General features: G+C 39.1%; 1 protein-coding gene across 1 annotated transcript; it reads right to left on the bottom strand.

Moving 5' to 3' along the window:
* Window positions 1-18,174: 18,174 nt before the first annotated feature.
* LOC130704589 (protein TOPAZ1-like) lies at window positions 18,175-20,022 on the bottom strand. The gene is given in 5 exon segments (XM_057526199.1): window positions 18,175-18,584; window positions 18,587-19,256; window positions 19,258-19,541; window positions 19,544-19,748; window positions 19,972-20,022. Coding segments are annotated over 5 exon segments (1,620 nt in total).
* Between the last annotated feature and the right edge of the window lie 504 nt (window positions 20,023-20,526).

Here is a 20,526-nt window from a genome sequence, read left to right as displayed (position 1 = left end):
TGACCATACTTGTGTCCCAGAAGGCGAGTAGGGTTTTTGAGGGTTTGTCCCGAGCATGGTTAGTCCAAGGTTATTTCGTAGAAACAGCCTCAATATTTACTGAGGCTCTGGCCAAGCTGTTAGCCAAGTGAGCCAAGTGATTGTCGAGCCCACTTTCCACGTTCCTATTAAAAGTCAATTGGAAAAGACAGGATTTCCAAGCAGTTTATAGTCCACTTTATTTTCCTTCCTTTCTACCACCCCATGATTTTGGTAACTCTGTTACTCTGATTGGGAAAAGTTGTTGTCTAATGATATTAAAATGTACAGGCACTGATAAACTGTGACCTGTTCTTGGCTTTTTGCAAGACTGGGAATATTAAGATGTCATTAAATATTTTATCTCCTTTCCTTCATGCTACGACTTTAATGCTGTGTTCAAAGATCATTACTCAGTAATGCTGGCAAGCCTCCTCTCCTTTTTGTATAAGAGCGTGTAATATCATTATTACTCTCTGCTGCCTCCTTTTTTCCATGATATTTCTGTCCCTCACTCCCTCCCCCCCGAAAAAGGTGTTATTAAGGGCAAATTATTTTAGGTAGGATATATGTATTATAGGAAGTTATAATTAAAAACAATCTAGACTTTTCACTATTTTTCATGGAAATTGGTAGGGTTTGTCTTAGAGCAAAATGTGTTTTTACAGCCCTGTGTGTTCTGGTTAATGTAAAAGGCTTATTGATTGCAGGGGCTGGTATGCCGAGGTTGTATACATATACAGCTTTCACAGAGTGGGTCTGTAGGGTGGTTGTGTGTTTATCTATAAGAAGGGAGAGTTGGGGAGCAGGCTGCAGAAAAGAGACAAAAAGGCAGGTAATGAAACTGTAAGAGACAAGGGGTAAGAAGGAAAACTGTCTGCGGAGCTGTGAGTCACTGGATGGTGTCTCCACGTTTCCCTACCTAGTGATTATTCTTAAGAATGAGAAACATCCACGTGCTACTTTAGGGAGGCTTAGGCATTGCCTTGGTAAAGGTTAAGAAGATGAAAAAAACGAATTCAGGTGCCGTTGAGGTCCTGATACAGCCTCCTTAGGAGGCATCTCGAGAGGGAATGCTGTCAGGACTTGACATCCAACAGGGCTGCTCTTGAACAGTTGGCTGTCACTCTCACAACTGCTGGTCCTTCTGTCATTGCTTTGGTCACGGGGAAGCTTGTAGTCACACTCTAGACTCGTCTCTTTCACCAGATGGGGTCCCAGTGTTGTGCACAGCTGCCCTCTGAGCTTACCTCTGGCTTTTACTAGCTTCCTGTCCTCAGTTACCTTTGTCTTGACTCCCTCATCTATTTCATTCTTTTGTAATATATATTCTTCTGTAAGTTGCCTGAAATCCTTTGTGGATTGAGGTGAGGGTAAATACAAGCAAAGAAAGAAGATGAATTATAGAGTTTCCACAGCCCCTGACAGTTCTGTATAATAGGATATTTGGGAGTTTGGCCATGATGAGGAACTTCTCTTTCCAAAGTATTTTGTGTTTTGCGTTTATTAGACACTTGTAGGTACTTCTGGACACTAAACTTGAGCCACATGTTCTGAGGTAGGGTCTGACACAATGACAACAGGACAGAATTTTTGCAATAGGTCTGCTAAACAGAGGATGAGTGGGCATAATAGTTATAGATTAAATAATACATAAAGAGCAAAGGAGAAAGCAGGGAAGAGAAACAACATAAATTTCTACAGTTGGAAAAGAGTTTAAGTTTTGTTTGATCAGTTACAGATAAAGTAATTTTTAAATTCCTAACATTAAACTGCTACTTAAATTTTTTTTTTCCAAGACAGAAACATGTCTTTTGTATTGGAATAATTTAGTAATTTCTAAAAAAAAATAAAGACTATCATATTTTCTTCCTTTTAGTGTGCATTTTGAGCTGTATTTTATATCTATTCCAAAACTATCAGATCTGAAATCTGAAATCCCATGTTTCTGCTCATTCTCTTTTTAAGAACAGATTTCTCCATGACCAATGCAGTATCCCCTGGATGATATCAATTTGATTTTAACTCATACCAGGACAAAGAGGTAGGTTTTGGCTCACTGTTGGTGACTTGGCATTTCAGCTCTAATTCTGAATTTTATGGAGCACCAGTTTTTTTTCCCTTAACGTAGAGCAGAGGTAGGGAAGCGCCTTTCACCACTCTCCCGTACACCCAGGAGACTCACTGCTGTCAGGCTGCATTCCAACGTACTGTCTCATGGCCTCTCCTGAGATTTCTGGGGTTAATGAAGTAAATCAAAATCTCTGAGCAAAATGATTTCAGTCTCTGGAGGTGTAGAGTATGCCATGTGGGATCATGCCCAGATAAGAAACCATGATTACATGTCCCAGCGGTAGAAATATTTGCTCAGGGTCTGAGCTGGGGCGGGTGTGAAAACCTTAATCCTGAAATGTAAGAGGCTTTGTGTGCACTTTGTTGAAATGCACTTCTCCATCCTAAATAATGTTTTAGGCAGCATATTGGCACTACAAAACATCTGAATAAAAGCAATGATGGTATTACTCACAGTATACCCCATTCCTTAATCTTTAGGGATGTGTGTGCATGAAGCGCATGCTAAAACACAATCTAATCACCTCTGGAGATTGAGAGGCGTGTACTCATATAAATGTCAAGTCGGGACATAATTTAGCTGATCTCTGGGGTTTATCGTTATTGCCAGACTCCCTCTTTATTTGATCTGGGGAAGCAAATGAAATGTGTCTCTTTGGTTCTAAACCAGGTAAGAGCAGGAGATTAGCATCTGTGAGTTTCTCATTTGGATATGATAATCATGCAGCCAACCTTGATTTAAGGAGGGTGCAAGGTCCACTTTTTTTTTTTTTTTTTTTTTTTAACCTGTGCACTTGGGAACAATAGAAAGGAACTAAGGTCAAATGATCTTGGCCTAGCCGTTATCTACTAGTTGGTGGTTTGTCTTCTTGACGACATTCCTGGACGTATTAAAGGTAGTGAAGCAGAGTTTAATTAAAAAAACAAAAAATTGTACTCAAATATCAGAGGGGAAAACTCCTTTTGTGTACACCTGGCCCTGGTCATTATTCTCAGCCACATGAGAGCTGAACATCTGATTGACTGCGTTTGAGATGCTTAGATAAGGAGATCTTATGCAGAAACACAGTGGCCTCTGGTGAAGAAGATAGTTATTGACCACATGTCAGGAAAATCAGGGCTCCATTATGCCTGCTTATTGGGCTGGGAGAGTGCATCTTGAAGGAGAGTCTAAGACATCATTGCCAACTGGGGTGACTTTGCCCTGCAGGTGACATTTGGCAACGTCTAGAGACACTTTTGGGGGGGTGGGTGTTACTGGCATCTAGTGAGCAGAGGCCAGGGAGGCTGCTAACCATCCGACAATGCCAAGGACAGTCCCCCACATCAGTAAATTGTCTGGCGTGAAATATCCGTAGTGCTGAGGTTGAGAAACTTTGGTCTCGTGGAACATTTATATTCCCTTTCCTTACGTATAGCCTTTACTGAACGAAATGAATGAATTAAAAAAAAGAGAGAGAGGTTTGTCCCATCTTTCTAAATGAATGCAAGTTCTGTGATAACTGGGTTATTAGTATTCTAGATGCATAAAATTTCAGCTGTGCACTCTTTCCATTGTATCCCTAAGCAGCAAAGCAAAAATATTATCCTGAAATTGCAGAGCATACATATATTTCTAATGGTGTGAAAGAAGGAAAAAAAAAAAAGCTTACAGAGGTCCTGTTGATAGTATGAAATAGACATCCAACAATCTCAATTTGCCGCATCCTTAATCCTATGCCCCTTAAAATACATCTTTAGGTGGGTATCGTTACAATAGGCTGTTCCAATCGTGTCAGTATTCATAAGGATATATTTTAACTTCCTCTGTGTGTAGACCCAGAAGGGAACTTTTTAGTAGGATGGGATATTGCATAAAGCAGTTGATGCCTTGAAAATGGATCATTTCATAAACCGGTGCTGTAAATATTTTTGTTCAGTACATCAAGTTTCGGTTGGCGGGTCCCTCCACTCCTCTGCCTGCGTTGAGGCCACACATTTCTTCTTCAGGCTCGGCCTCTGCAGAAACGGCTTGCTGCATAATCTTCTGTTGCTTGGCAAAGACTTAAAATAACCACCAACGCCTTCTAGTCCTAGTTATAGGGAAATTAGTTCCCTTCATAGGTACCTGTCTTGAATAACTGACTTCTAAAATGGAATAGCTTTTTTCCGTTTTCATTTATTTTGATACTGCCTTTTGGTTTTAAAAGAAATTATTTGTACTTAGCAGTGACAGCTCCATAGTGTAAGCCAGTAGGCATTTACGTGATTGCTTTATTTATTTAATTTTTTAAACTATCTTAACTATTTCTATTTATTTATTTGTACTGAAGTATAGTTGATTTACAAGTTATATTAGTTTCAGGTGTACAACATAGTGATTCAAAAATTGTTTTATAGATTATACTCCATTTAAAGTTATAAAACATTGGCTACATTCCTGTGCTGTACAATATACCCTTGTAGCTTATTTATTTTGTACACAATAGTTTCTACCTCCTAATACCCTTCCCCTATAATGCCCCTACATGATTGTTTTAGACAGTGTTGATACTTCTTAGCCTTTTTTTTTTTTTTTCAAGGACTCTAGCATCTGCTGGCTTATTTTAAACCTAAAGGCTGAAATGGTGTAAAATCAACCTGGAAACCTCTGAGGTGACCAGTGTTCCTTAGTATCTTATGTGGAAAACAGCATAAGTTCATTTACCTTTATCCCAATGATAAAGAAACTTGGGCCAATTAAATGACTCAGAGAGGGAGGCAGCATGGCTTAGTGTTTACAGAGACTGGTTTTGGAATTGTGGCTCTAACATGCAGTGAATTATGGGGATATTGAGCAAGTTACTTAATTTAAATGGACCTCAAGTATCTTCATTTATAGAATGGAGATCATAATATCATAATAACATAAGATCATAAGATCATAATAACATAGGTGGTCATGAGGTTTAATAAGGGCCCAATAGATGGCAGCTTTGAGAAAATGAGAGATGCAGATGCCATTCATTGGAGATCTCTCCTCCATTACCTTCCTTCCTTCCATTGGTCAGCATTGAGAGCTGGGTACCAAGTCTTGCACAGCCTGGTCTTCTCTTCCCTAGAGCCACTGAGAAATTGGCAGCTTACTCTTCTTCCACTCTTGATCACAAATTCTTATGACTGATATCTGCTAAAGGGTAGAAATCCTAAGCCCTTCCAGGTACTGAAGAGCTGGCCTGTCTTGACACCCTGGTTTCCCTGAAACCTGCATGATATCTTGGTGAGCTGGAGTCAACCAGTCTCTTCTCCCCAGCCTTCCAGGTCCCCAGGTTTTATCTCTGCTTGTTCTGCTCATCCCAGAGCACGCCCAGAACCTGATCACCTTTTTCACCATGCTCAGGTGGTGGGCCTTGTTTCTTTCTGACATGATCAGAAATCTGGTGATCCTGAAAGATCTGCCTGGCATCTGAGGATGCTCTCTTATCTTCCACCCTGTACTTCCAAGGCCAGTTCTTTCTCCTGTTCCTTATCTTTTTTTGGTGGGGGAGGCAGGTAACTGGTCTATGTTGTCCCATGTTTGGATGTAATTGATAATTTGAAGCTGCTTCCCTAATTGGAAGCTTTGGCCACCAGTTTTACCCTATCTTGTCATTAAGCCCTCAGCCTCTTTCTTCTTGGTGACTGGAAAGATGGTGTGTGTGCGGTTTTCTTAATAAGAGATAGAGGTAACTCTGTAACATTGGCAGCAAGCTACCAGATTGTAAACATTTTGGATAGGAATGATGGTTTGGCCATCGTTTTATCCTTAGAGCCAATGATGAAGAAGGTATGGAATAGATATTTGCTAAATGAATGTAGGGAAATGCAGATACATTAGTCTCTTATTTGATGTTGTACTTGTTTGGGATGTTGAATGTTCTTTGGGGGAGGCATGGAATAGGTAGGGTGTATGAGAGGGATGGCAGGAGGGAGGTATATAAGTCAGAACACTAAGGTCCATGTGCTATTTAAGGCAGGTAAAATCTATATGACAGATAATGGGAAGCCACTGCAGAGATTTTAGCTGAGGAATGATGTCTAGTTATTAAAATGTATCAATAATGCCTAATTATTGCCTTGAAATCCTTAAAAATATTCAGAGAAAATTATTTTGAATTGACGTTCAGTTAAAGTAGTTATATTTCCGTATGGTGCTTTTACAAGTTATGAAATGAATGAAATGAAATCAAATGACAGAAACTGTGGCCGGCATGCAGAACTATGGATGCAGAAGCCCCTTTCTTTGGTCTCAGATTGTACCTTTCTCTTTTTTCTGTTACCTGAGCTTTTGGACCTTGAAAGGAATTTACTTGTGGAAACTGAGGGCTGAATTGGTTCTAGGATGCCGAATTTGCTCATGGGGAGTTGTGGGGATTATGCCTTACATTAGAGTGCAAATGACGCTTTGCTAACAGGAGAACCCATATACAGGAAGATTGTGTTGTACTCCTAATCATTCACTTCAGCAATTCTTGAACTTGCAAATCTTTGTTTTAATCTAGACTGCAGCCCATCTCCACAGAAGAGGTAGTAAAATCGTTAAATGAATTCATATGCACACTCTTTAATTTATTATTGGTTGTAATGTTGACATTATCGTATTTCATGTAGGGAGAAGAGTATAATAATTGCACTAACAATTTATATACATGTGCCTTTTCAAGAATTAGCAATTTTCTAGTAATGGCCAAGAATTATTTTCTTAAAACAAATGTGTTATTGCTATTATAAGACTTTATGCTCTTTTGTACTAATTACAGTTTTAGTAAGAAATTGATTTGGAGTTCCCCATATTTTCTTAGAATCTCAAACGTATTAGTTTTACCAAGAATATCATGTTTTACTACATTTTTTTGCAAGATTATAGGATTATGAATTGTTATATGAATTGGAAATAATCGTTTTTGGTCATTTTTTACAAGCTATGCAAAAATGCCATTTGATACGTTTTCAAGACTCTTTAAACCCTCCCCCTCCCCCCAGGCGGATCCAGAGAATAGAATAAGATTATCTGGACTATATCTTTAAATATTTTGTTTTGTTTGCAAGCATATTTAGTAGTAAAAGCTTCTAAACAATGAAGACATTTTCCCATGTAACTGGCTCCTAAAATGTTACTAAAGAAAATTATTTATATTGAATACAATTTTCTTATTACAAATATTTTATTTAAAATGAGATAATCTAAGCTACAGTTTATGCAAAACCACTTAGAGCCCTTTAGATTGACCTCTGATCAGTCTGGCTGTCATGACCCCAGGGAACAAGAGCGAGCTCTAACCCGTGTGCCCTGGGGGCTGTGCTTGTCACAGGCTCCTGTCCCATCCTTCGGGGCCACTGCCTAGTAGTGCGTGAGCCACTGAACGCCTGATGTGAACCCAGCAAATGAGGCAGCTAAACATGGAGATTTTCAATGTAAACTACACAGAGAGGGAATTTATGTTGATTTAGGCTTTAAAACTGCTTACTATTCTAGCCTGTTTTATTCTCAGACCAGTAAGATCATTCTGGGTCTTTATTCTTCCTGCTGGTCTTCAGTTGCCATCTGAGGGGCAACCTCTGGATACAAGCTGGGCTGAACAGACCCACCTAATCTTAACTGGCAGATCCTTTGGGATAGAATGACTAGAAAATCCTCCATTCATTCATTCATTCATTCATTTATTCACAGAGTAAAAAAGTATCTGAGTACTTGCTATATGATGGATATATCATGCTGGGAATACAACAGCGAATCAGCCACAGCTCTTACCCTCAGTACAGCTCACTGCCTGAGAGCATTAGTCTGGCCCCATTCTTTCAGCTTTCCTTTCTTTGTTCTATGTTTGACATACGGAATATCTTCTCTCCTTTTTTCCTCCGATGCACGTTTATGGCCATCCTTGTACACTGTGCTTCCTGTGGCAACTCACTGCTGGCTCCAATTTGGCAGGTAGTTTATTACCTGACCCATTTTATAGATGAGGTGGCAGAGAGCTCTTTTTTTCTACATTAGAGCAAAGACTATCTGCAGACATTAAAGCTACAAGCTGGGAGACAGAGGAAAGTGTTTTCCTGCGTTTGAGGACACAAAATTCAGGCCTTTCTTGAAGTTCAGAAGAGCCCAAAATTGAGTTGCTCAAAAAAAATATTTTTCTGGTTATAATTAGTACTAGGTTGAGGGAAAATTACAAACCTCATTTGGGAATAACTTAATTGACCACTGGATGTCACTGTTGTTCCATATAAGTACTATGGACACAGCTACTTGGCTCGAGGACTGGGGAGGTTTTGTAAGTCTGTCTCTGTATTTTTAACACTCTTGCTTTGTCCAATTTGCATTATAGTCATTCCGGATTTTCTTTGAAACAAGGTTGTATTACAAATAAGCAACTTAACAAAGAAATAAAATTTCATCTTACCAAGGAGTAACCGTGGTTGATGATCTGATTTAGGGGACGAAGAAATGCTTGGTCACTTGCAAATTGTCCACAGAATAACCTGATGGAAAGCCATTATTTCTCCTTTGTCTGAACACCCGGATTGTTGAGATTCTGTGCCACACAGGGACTGAGCACAGTACTCATGAAACTGAAGAGTCACCTTTTTTTTTTAACATCTTTATTGGAGTATAATTGCTTTACAATGGTGTGTTAGTTTCTGCTTTATAACAAAGTGAATCAGCTATACATATACATATATCCCCATATCTCCTCCCTCTTGCATCTCCCTCCCACCCTCCCTATCCCACCCCTCTAGGTGGTCACAAAGCACTGAGCTGATCTCCCTGTGCTATGCGGCTTCTTCCCACTAGCTATCTATTTTACATTTGGTAGTATATATAAGTCCATGCCACTCTCACTTCGTCCCAGCTTACCCTTCCCCCTCCCCGTGTCCTCAAGTGCATTTTCTACATCTGCGTCTTTATTCCTGTCCTGCCCCTAGGTTCTTCAGAACCATTTTTTTTGTTTTGTTTTTTTTAGATTCCATATATATGCGTTAGCATACGGTATTTGTTTTTCTCTTTCTGACTTACTTCACTCTGTATGACAGACTCTAGGTCCATCCACCTCACTACAAATAACTCCATTTCGTTTCTTTTTATGGCTGAGTAATATTCCATTGTATATATGTGCCACATCTTCTTTATCCATTCATCCGATGATGGACACTTAGGTTGCTTCCATGTTCTGGCTATTGTAAACAGAGCTGCAATGAACATTTTGGTACATGACTCTTTTTGAATTATGGTTTTCTCAGGGTATATGCCCAGTAGTGGGATTGCTGGGTCGTGTGGTAGTTCTGTTTTTAGTTTTTTAAGGAACCTCCATACTGTTCTCCATAGTGGCTGTATCAATTTACATTCCCACCAACAGTGCAAGAGTGTTCCCTTTTCTCCACACCCTCTCCAGCATTTATTTTTATTTATTTATTTATTTTTTAAACTCAAACTTTTTTTTTAATTAATTAATTAATTTATTTATGGCTGTGTTGGGTCTTCGTTTCTGTGCGAAGGCTTTCTCTAGTTGTGGCAAGCAGGGGCCACTCTTCATCGTGGTGCGGGGGCCTCTCACTATTGTGGCCTCTCACTATCGTGGCCTCTCTTGTTGCGGAGCACAGGCTCCAGACGCGCAGGCTCAGTAATTGTGGCTCACGGGCCCAGCTGCTCTGCAGCATGTGGGATCTTCCCAGACCAGGGCTCAAACCCGTGTCCCCTGCACTGGCAGGCAGATTCTCAACCACTGTGCCACCAGGGAAGCCCTCCAGCATTTATTGTTTCTAGATTTTTTGATGATGGCCATTCTGACCAGTGTGAGATGATATCTCATTGTAGTTTTGATTTGCATTTCTCTAATGATTAATGATGTTGAGCATTCTTTCATGTGTTTGTTGGCAATCTGTATATCTTCTTTGGAGAAATGTCTATTTAGGTCTTTGCCCATTTTTGGATTGGGTTTGTTTTTTTGTTATTGAGCTGCATGAGCTGCTTGTAAATCTTGGAGATTAATCATTTGTCAGTTGTTTCATTTGCAAATATTTTCTCCCATTCTGAGGGTTGTCTTTTTGTCTTGTTTATGGTTTCCTTTGCTGTGCAAAAGCTTTTAAGTTTCATTAGGTCCCATTTGTTTATTTTTGTTTTTATTTCCATTTCTCTCGGAGGTGGGTCAAAAAGGATCTTGCTGTGATTGCAATCCCTATCAAACTACCACTGGCATTTTTCACAGAACTAGAACAAAAAATTTCACAATCTGTATGGAAACACAAAAGACCCCGAATAGCCAAAGCAATCTTGAGAACGAAAAATGGAGCTGGAGGAATCAGGCTCCCTGACTTCAGACTATACTACAAAGCTACAGTAATCAAGACAGTATGGTACTGGCACAAAAACAGAAATATAGATCAATGGAACAGGATAGAAAGCCCAGAGATAAACCCACGCACATATGGTCACCTTATCTTTGATAAAGGAGGCAAGAATATACAGTGGAGAAAAGACAGTCTCTTCAATAAGTGGTGCTGGGAAAACTGGACAGGTACATGTAAAAGTATGAAATTAGAACACTCCCTAACACCATACACAAAAATAAACTCAAAATGGATTAAAGACCTAAGTGTAAGGCCAGACACTGTCAAACTCTTAGAGGAAAACATAGGCAGAACACTCTAAGAGTCACCTTTTAGAGGTCACCTCTTCCAACATTCTGCCTAATGCAGGAATCCCTTTTAGGACCTAAATGAGTGACCACTTGCCTCTGTTTGAACCTCACCCCCAGAAACCATGCTCACAGATTCCCCAGGCACCCCATGCTGGAGTGCTGGAATTGAGCTGGAAGGACAGAAGGATCTTTCTTCAGCTCACCTTTTTGTGTTCTTTCATGAATCCTATGTGATGTTAGATGCTTGTTTCTGAAAGATGCTGTGTGAGTTTAGAGGAAGGGGCTTGGTCCAGGCTAGGGGCTGTGAGAAGGATCAACTGTGGGAGGGTTAGTTCCTGGAGCAGGCTCAGTGGGGCCAGGGAGGGAGGCTGTGGGCCTTCTGGCTTCCCTCGGATCACATAATGTAGTAGATGCTTCCTCTGGCTGCTCTCAGGCACTGTGCTTTTTATGAAGATGCTCCTGGTAAGCATAGGAGGAGTTTGACAAATTCAACAGTGGTTACATTTAATTAATATAGTTCTCTCTCCCTAGAGCTTTGTAGAGGTCAGATCCCATAATTGAATCCTGGTTTTGCACTGGCTTCTGGTATAGAACTGCAGGACCACTGCTACGGAAAAGCTTTGCGTTTTAAAGCTGGGAGAAAACATTCACTGTTTTCACTCCCTCACCCACAGCCATTCTTTCAGTGGAGACTGCTGTTTACCTACTAGTGGGAGCATCTCTCTGACACTCGTTCCCTCATTTAGAAACCCAGGCTCAGGGCCACCATCTAGAGACATGAATGATGGACAAGACGAAGAACTTCCTGAATTTTTACAAGCCCCAGGGCCCTTAGAGACAAGATACTTTTATCCATTACTAATGGGCACTTGGCTTTTTTTTGTGTGTGTGGCTCATTTCCAGTTTAGAATTTTAGTGAAATGCCTAAAATCACATGTAAGCTCTGGAATCCAGCAGATACAGACTTAACTCTTGTCTGGGCCTCTTTCTAGCTGTGTAACCTCAGGCAAATTACTTAACTTCTTTAAACTTCAGTTATCCCTTTTGAGAATGAAGGCAATGATAATCATAATATCAACCCTCCAGGGCTGTGCTAAGGATTAAATGCTAAGGATTTAGGGGTGTGTAGCACAGTGCCCGAATATGACACATGCTCCAAAGTGCTATCTGCTAGTACTGAGTTGGATAAGATGACTCAAGAAAGGACAGAAGGAATTTGAAGTTAAATTGTAAGTATAAATTTCAGAGAGGCCCCAAAGAGCAAATGATCGGATCACAGCATTCACTCATGTAATAAGCATTTTTGAAAACCTTTTATTTGTTAGGCATGATACATAGAGGAGGGTCAGGCTCTGTTCAGAGAGTTGACAGTGGAGTGGCTGAGACATACCAACAGATAATTATAATACATCTGGTGGATGCAACAGCAGAGAAATGGCCAGGGGTTAGATAGTACCAAGTCTAGAGGCTCCGAATTCCATGTATACAAATTTAATGTATTAAATGCATCTCATTGATTAAAAAATTTTTTTTCTGGATTCTGTTATTGCATAATCCAGGCATTTGGACTGTTAGTAAAGAGGTGATTATATAAACCTGGCATCATTTGAAGCCTATTGTGCCGTTCCAGGTTATGGAGTTATTGTGTAAACAATACACATGAAAAGTGCTATGAAAAAGTGAGATTTTATGTTCCTTTGCTATATAAATGTTTATGTTCCGAGCAAAAAAATTAAGACCGCCAAAAAGATACTACAAGTGCATTTATATTTCCAGTTGGCAGTACCTTTTCCATCTGAATATACTTCCTGTCATACTCGCTGGGCTTTTACATAAATCACCTAAATGTTTAAACCAGTTTAAGCTTTATATGAGTACATACTGCATAGATTTAAAAAATATGCAGAATCAATTTCCTTTCACTCAACTAATTTTTTTTTATGTTGCCAGTGATAAAAATTAAAAAAAATTTTTATTGGCGTATAGTTGATTTACAATGTTGTGTTAGTTTCAGGTGTACAGCAGAGTGAATCAGTTATACATATACATGTATCCACTCTTTTTTTTTTTTAGATTCTTTTCCCATATAGGCCATTACAGAGTATTTAGTGTTCCCTGTGCTGTACAGTAGGTCCTTATTAGTTATCTATTTTATATATAGTAGTGTGTATATGTCAATCCCCAAACCCCAATTTACCCCCCCCCCCATCCCCTGGTAACCATAAGTTTGTTTTCTACATCTGTGACTCTAGTTCTATTTTGTAAATAAGTTCATTTGTACCCCTTTTTTAGATTCCACATATAAGCGATATCATATATTTGTTTTTCTGTGTCTGACTTACTTCACTTAGTATGACAATCTCTAGGTCCATCCATGTTGCTGCAAATAGCATTATTTTGTTCTTTTTTATGGCTGAGTAATATTCCATTGTATGTACGTACCACATCTTCTTTATCCATTCCTCTGCTGGTGAACATTTAGGTTGCTTCCATGTCCTGGCTATTGTAAATAGTGCTGCAGTGAACATTAGGGTGCATTTATCTTTTTGAATTATGGTTTCCTCTGGGTATACACCCAGGAGTGGGATTGCTGTGTCATATGGTAGTTCTATTTTTAGTTTTTTAAGGAACCTCCATACCATTCTCCATAGTGGCTGTACCAATTTACATTCCCACCAACAATGTAGGAGCATTCCCTTTTCTCCACACCCTCTTCAGCATTTACTGTTTGTAGATTTTTTGATGATGGCCTCACTCAACTAATTACTATAGTGGTGCTATATATAGTGTACTGGTAACATTGCCCCTCAGGCTACATCCTTCTTGACAAGTGTTGAATATTGAGCTATCATTTTTATCTTCCCCATCTATTTTTTTTTTTGGCTGCTCCACACAGCTTGCAGGATCTTAGTTCTCCGACCCAGAATTGAACCCGGGACCTCAGCAGTGAAATCATGGAGTCCTAACTGCTGGACTGCCAGGGAATTCTTGATCTTTCCCATCTAAAACGTTAATTGCATCCAAGACTTCAGAAGTTATTTACCAACAACATATTTTTTACAACTGTTCATTTAACCCACATTTTTGAGTACCTACAATGTACAAAGTACATTAAACATGAAATTGCAAACAGCGTCCCTTTTTTTCACTTAGCAAAGGTCAACATCGAATTGTTTCAGTCAACCTGTCTGCTTAACATGATGTAGGCACCATCTGCACTGGCAAGAACCTAAAGTGTGTGTTTCTTAGAACAATTGTGTAAGCTTATACTCATTGGCAGCAAAAACCATTGAAGTAATCCATGTTCTAATTATATGTATTGGGGGATCTCATAAAAAAAATAATAGTGGGAAAAAAAATGTTAGAACTTCCAACAAGTATATGCAATGAAGAAGAAATATTGCTAGGTATAGCCCACAGGACTTTTATTTTTATGTATTTATTTTTGACAAACAAAAATTGTTTATATTTAAGGTATATTTGTCTCTCTGTGTCTGGCTTATTTCATTTAGCCTAGTGTTCTTCAGATTTATCCATGTTGTTGCAAATGGCAGGATTTACTTCTTTTTAAAGGCTGAGTAACACTTAATTTTACATATATACGATATTTTCTTAATTCATTCATCTGTTGACAAATGAATTTGGGTTGTTTCCATATTTTGGCTACTGTGATTAATGCTGCAGTGAACATGGGAGTACAGACATTCCTTCAAGATAATAATTTTATTTCTTTTGGATGTATATCCAGAAATGGGATTGCTATTTCATATGTTTGTGATGTTTTTAATTTTTTGAGGAACCTCTGTATGACCTACCCTGAAGAATATTCCATGTGCACTTGAGAAGAGTGTCTGTTCTGCTGCTGTTGAATGGAATGTTCTTAATATGTATGTTAGGACTATTTGATCTGAAGTGTTGTTCAGGTCCATTGTTTCCTTATTGATTTTCTGTCTGGATGAGAAGTTCCCTACTTCAGAGCTGTTAATATTTGCTTTATATATTTGGGTGCTCTGATGTTGGGTGCATATATATTTACTATTGCTATTTCCTCTTAATGAATCAACACTTTTATCATTATATAATAATTTTTTTTGTCTTTTATTACAGTTTTTGACTTAAAGTCTATTTTGTCTGATATAATAAGTGTAGCTACTCCCACTCTCTTTTGGTTTCTATTTGCATGGAATATATTTTTCTATCCCTTTACTTTCAGCCTGTGTGTTTCCTTAAAGCTAAATTGATTCTCTTATAGGCAGCATATAGCAGGGTCTTTTTTTTTTTCCTTATCCATCCATCCACTCTATGTCTTCTGATTGGAGAATTTAGTCCATTTACATTTAATGTAAGTATTGATCAGCTCACAGGGAGATGGCACTGTGGCTTGTAATCTTGTGCCCTGAAAGGATAAGAGGAAATCCCTCATGGTGGGAGGTCAAAGACTAAAGAAAACAAGCATGTACAAGGCTTGATACGGTGTAAAGACTTCTCCCTTCAGTTCTCAACCTTACTACCAATGTCTTGTGTAGTAGGTTTTTTTTTTTTTTTTTTTTTTTTAATGAAGGCAGTGTTTTATCACTAGAACAGCATTACCACAAGACCAGGGGGGCATAAGCAAGACCTGGGGGAGAACCATAAACTCAGCTATTTAAGGAGAAGCTCTGGATAACATATAAATAGGTTTATTAGTTTTACTAAACACTTGAGTTTGGCTTTGGACTTCTGTAATCCATAGAATGTAGGTTTGAATCACTGTAACCTAGAGCTTAAGGGCAATATAGACTTACCCTCCTAATATTTGGATCACACAAAAATGACAGAGTTACTCTTCCATGATGGCTGACCCAGTTAGACACACTGGATGATAGCAAATATTTATCACAACAGTGCAGAGAAATCACATGTTGGTGCAGGAATTGACTGATAAAAACACTTCTGTTTACTAATTAACAGTGCCTGTGGCTTCTACTTCCATGGCAGCTTGGAAATATAGAAGTCATTAAGTAAAAATTCACAAAATGGGAGAGAATCAATTTTATGCTGAATTATCCATTATAAAATATTTCTTCAAATCTCTCTCCTCATTGTGAATCTTATAAAAGTCAAAACTTTAAAATACTTACATGATTATAATTATTTAAAAAGTCTTATTAAATTTTCATCTGTAAAATATCTCATTAACTGCCACACTTACGTCAAGGTTAAAGGTGGGAAATGAAGCAAGGTATTATTACTGAAAAACAGTCGAAGCACCTAAATTGTTTTTCTTAATTGAAATTGGTGTATGGTATGGTTCGACAACACAGACAGCCAATGAGGCTGACCTGATATTCTACAAGTATTAGCTAAGATTCCCACGCTGGGAGTTTTAAAATTTATTTTTGAATGGATAGGGAATTTAAAATAGAAAAAAAGTTACTTCAACATTAGTCATAATATCTAATAAGTGAAGGGCAGCAGAATATGCCATCTCAAAATATGCTATTTTATTTTATTATTTATTTATTTATTCTTTTGGCCACACCATGTGGCATGTGGGGCCTTAGTTCCCTGATCAGGGATCGAACCTGTGCCCCCTGCAATGGAAGCACAGAGTCTTAACTACTGGACTGCCAGGGAAGTCCCAAAATATGCTATTTTAAAACAAGGGTTATTTTGAGCTGAAGGCAATTAAGAAGAGGCAGATACAAGAAAAGTTCTCTGCAGTCCCCCTATTTGCCTAAAAGCAGAACATAAATGTGTAAAAGTGTCCCCCGTCCCCTCTTTACCAGGAAAGACAGAAGTTAATCACTGGAGACTACTCTAGATCTTTATCAGCTAAGAGATAGCACCAGAGGAATCTTTATAACAAACTTTACTAACTGGCCCTTATCTACTATTAATTTCCTTATATTTACCTTCCCATAATTTGTCCTTCTGAGAAGCTCAAAGACCTTTTCCTTTGTTTTGTTACTTCTCTACAAAATTATTATTCTTTGCTAAGATTCCACATAAGTTTAAGTTCTAATCACCTCTTTGAGTTATTCATCTCTGAGTACTCCTGTGTGTATGTGGGATGCGCATGCTAATAAATTTGTTTGTTTCTTGCTTTTCTCTTATTACTCTGTCTTTTCTGAGTCTAATTTGCAGAGTCCCAGCTAATGAACTTAAGATGGGTAGAGAAAAAGTAATTTTTTTCCTCCCTTACACAAGCAAGTTGTTTAGGTTCTGCATTATATAAAAGGAAGTTCATGTGATAAAAGTAACACATTTTTCTGGAAAAGTCTTGAAAAAGAAGGTAAAATATCCAAGTAATACATCTTTAAGAAATCTACATTCAGCAGTTATTTCCCAAGAGGAGAAATGTTTTCTAGTTTGACCTATATTGTTTAGATTGTTGTTTTATTTTCTTATAAAATTAGTAAGACACATACATTAAAGTCAAAACATCTGGAAAGACTGATTTTTGAAAGCTCCCATGCTTATTTTCCCACCCCCTCTGATAACAAATAGAAGGCAGGTATCAGTCTTACGGAAATAGTTGGCCTATGCAGTCCACCATGGCAGACAGGAGGTGGTGGACCGGGCCGCAGGGTGGGAATGCCATCTTCCCAGTGCTTTTCCTTTGAGGGCTACAACTGTCCTCCCAACTGTTAGAGGCCCCAAATCTTGGGAAGATTGTACTTTGGACCCTCTTCCTTTTCTCTTTCTCTCTATTTGGGAAAGGGGTTGCAGAGGAAAAAAAATGATAGAGTTTAAGAATAGGTGGAATTTTTGTTCAGTTATTCATGGTTTTTTTCTTTCTTTTTTCAGTTTTAGTATTTTTTAAAATTGAGTATAGTTGATTTACAATGTTGTGTTAATTTCTGCTGTACAGCAAAGTAGTTATATATACATTCCTTTTTTAAAAAAATTATTTATTTATTTATTTATTTATTTATTGTTTATTTTTGGCTGCGCGGGGTCTTAGTTGCGGGATCTTCGTTGCAACATGCGGGATCTTTAGTTGCAGCATGTGGACTTTAAGTTGTAGCATGCATGCAGGATCTAGTTCCCCGACCAGGGATCAAACCCGGGCCTCCTGCATTGGGAGCACGGGGTCTTATCCACTAGACCACCAGGGAAGTCCCCCATACATTCTTTTTTAAAATATTCTTTTCCATTATGGTTTATCATAGGGTATTGGATATAGTTCCCTGTGCTATACAGTAGGACCTTGTTGTTTATTCATCCTGTATATAAAAGCTTACATCTACTAACCCCAACCTCCCACTCCATCCTTCCCCCAAGCCCCTCCCCCTTGGCAACCACCAGTCTGTTCTCTATGTCAGTGATTCTGTTTCTGTTTTATAGATAGGTTCATTTGTGTCATATTTTATTTTATTTTTTTATAGTGAAAACTGTCTTTATTTTCATTGCCTTTTGTTTTCAACAATGATTACTTGAACTTAAAAAAAAAGACAGCCTTTAATAACTAATGGTTATTGAAGAGCCAAACCTTTCCAGCCCACTTCATATTCTCTTTCATCCATTTCAGGGCAGAACAATGTTCCATACTATAAACCTGTTCCTTATTAACATTGATGGTCATGTGCTTAATGAAAAGCTTTGGATCTGATATACGAGCAGCCATAATTAATCTTTCCACTGCAGCTTGATAGTCATCCTTGCTCTGAGATTTGTTTTCTTCACATCTTTTTAAAACTATCTGCAGTGTCTGTGTAGAAGTTCCAGGACTCTGAATACTACTAGCATTAGATACCAGGAAGATTTCAATAGCTAAAAGCATTTCAATCTCAGACAAATAGGAAGGAATCAGTAGAAGTTTTCGGTATAAATTTCCCTCCAATGGTGGGTAGCAACCCAATGAAAGAGCACTTTTGTGTGGGCTCTGGCTTGGAGCCATAAACAACTTCTTCCTAAAGAAGTAATTAATCTTCTAAGAAAGGAAAAATCAATAGGGATGCTCTTTGAAATCATGAATTCTGCTACGGAGGATGACATACAAAGACTGTTGCTTTCTATACAGGCATCTTGAGAATTTTGAAAACCTGGTAGATTTTGCGAAACTTCAAATGTCTGTCTGTAAAGACTCTTCGCTATGATTTCATGTGCAGTTGTACAGAGCAGATTATGCCAGCTGAGCACATCCAGTCTATCACAAGGCCACAGTGGTGTATTGATGACCCCTTCTGACTCCCTTAATACCCAAATGGCACGATCTAGGCTTCCGCTTTTTAGAAAAATTTCTGCTGCAATATTCACAACTTGACATCTTGGTGCTAACTTCTCGGGCCCTATACGTCCTTTTAAACTTGTAAAATGTATTTTTAATTCATATAGTTTATCTAAGACCTTCCTTCCCTTGGACCACTGCAACAGCTTGTGGTAGAAGTACATAGCACTGATTCCGATTCTTCCCAGCAAAGTTTTATCTACTTCACTATTTTGTGGATCTTTGCTAACTGTTTCAGCGAATTCACGAAATGGAACACCTGGTCTCTCGTCTTTACAGTCTTTTGTTAGTGTTTCAGCAATACAAGCACAAAATCTCTGGGAAATCTGCAAATTTTTCACAGCCCAGTTTTATGTTAATGTATACATTTCCCAATTTGGTCCAGTCACCTTTTTCTTTACAATGCTGTATTTCATTCAAGGCTGACTCTAAATCACACTTCCAGTTCTTTTTAAACTGCCTCATCCGTAACCTGGATTTCATTTCCAGAACTGCAGTTATTTCTTGCTTGGAAGCCTGTACTTGGTATAAAAGCTTAATAATATAGTTAAAGTGTTCTGGGTCAAGTACCATCCCAGCTTCAACAAGCTTGCAAAAGATATCAAAGCAGGTACAGCACTCCTTAATTTCATAGTTGCCACATACTCAAATATTTTTAGTAATATTTTCAGAGCAGGCAGCATTTTAACCATTATGCTGAGGTTCATGACCTGAAATACTTCTTTCAATAAACAATGTTTGAGTAAAGAATTTAGAAGGTCATTTAGCACTTGTAAATCAAAGTGTATACCCGGCGGAAACTTTCTGTAGTACTCCGTAAACGTGTTTACAGGTCAGTCCCTGGCTGTGGATCATCACTTGAGGCTTCAGTAACTTTTCTTTTTTCCTTGGTGTGTCTTCCCGACTGCAAGGGGAGCTCTGCTTCCTTTGCTGCTTCTAAGCCAGGCTGGTCTGATGGGTCTGAAGAGCCCCCCTGGCTCCCAGGTCCCTCCACTAGCTGCCTTGCTGAAGCCTTCCCAGGCCCGGACGCCTCACCCGACTTGTCACTTTCCACCTCTTCTCTCCCAGATGGGCCCGGGCCACCATCCTCCTCTCTTGCCTGCTCTCCTCGTGCCCCCGCCCCCGCCTCAGGGCTGCAGCCTCCCGCCTCACCTGGCCCTGGCCACCAGCAACTGCGGGCCTTGCCTGTCACCTTCACACCCTGGGGCCATCGTGGGGCCCGAGGGTGGCGGCCTCAGCATCTGCACCGGGCCGCCTGTCTGCCCACCTAGGCCCTCTGCGCCCGCTCACAGGAGCCCACCGGCGGCACGAAAGCTGCTCCCGCCACCAGGCACCCACCCTGTGTCATATTGTAGATTCCACATATACGTGATATCATATGGTATTTGTCTTTCTCTTTCTGACTTACTTCACTGAGTATAATAATCTCTAGTTGCATTCATGTTGCTGGAAATGGCATTATTTCATTCTTTTTTATGTCTGAGTAGTATTCCATTGTATATATGTACCACATCTTCTTTATCCATTCATCTGTCATGGACATTTAGGTTGTTTCCATGTGTTGGCTATTGAGAATAGTGCTGCTATGAA

This window comes from Balaenoptera acutorostrata, chromosome 13 (genome assembly GCF_949987535.1).
Source record: "Balaenoptera acutorostrata chromosome 13, mBalAcu1.1, whole genome shotgun sequence".
Classification (NCBI taxonomy): Eukaryota; Metazoa; Chordata; class Mammalia; order Artiodactyla; family Balaenopteridae; genus Balaenoptera; species Balaenoptera acutorostrata.
Note: the sequence above shows the minus strand (reverse complement) of the source record. Positions and strands in the feature narration are given on the sequence as shown.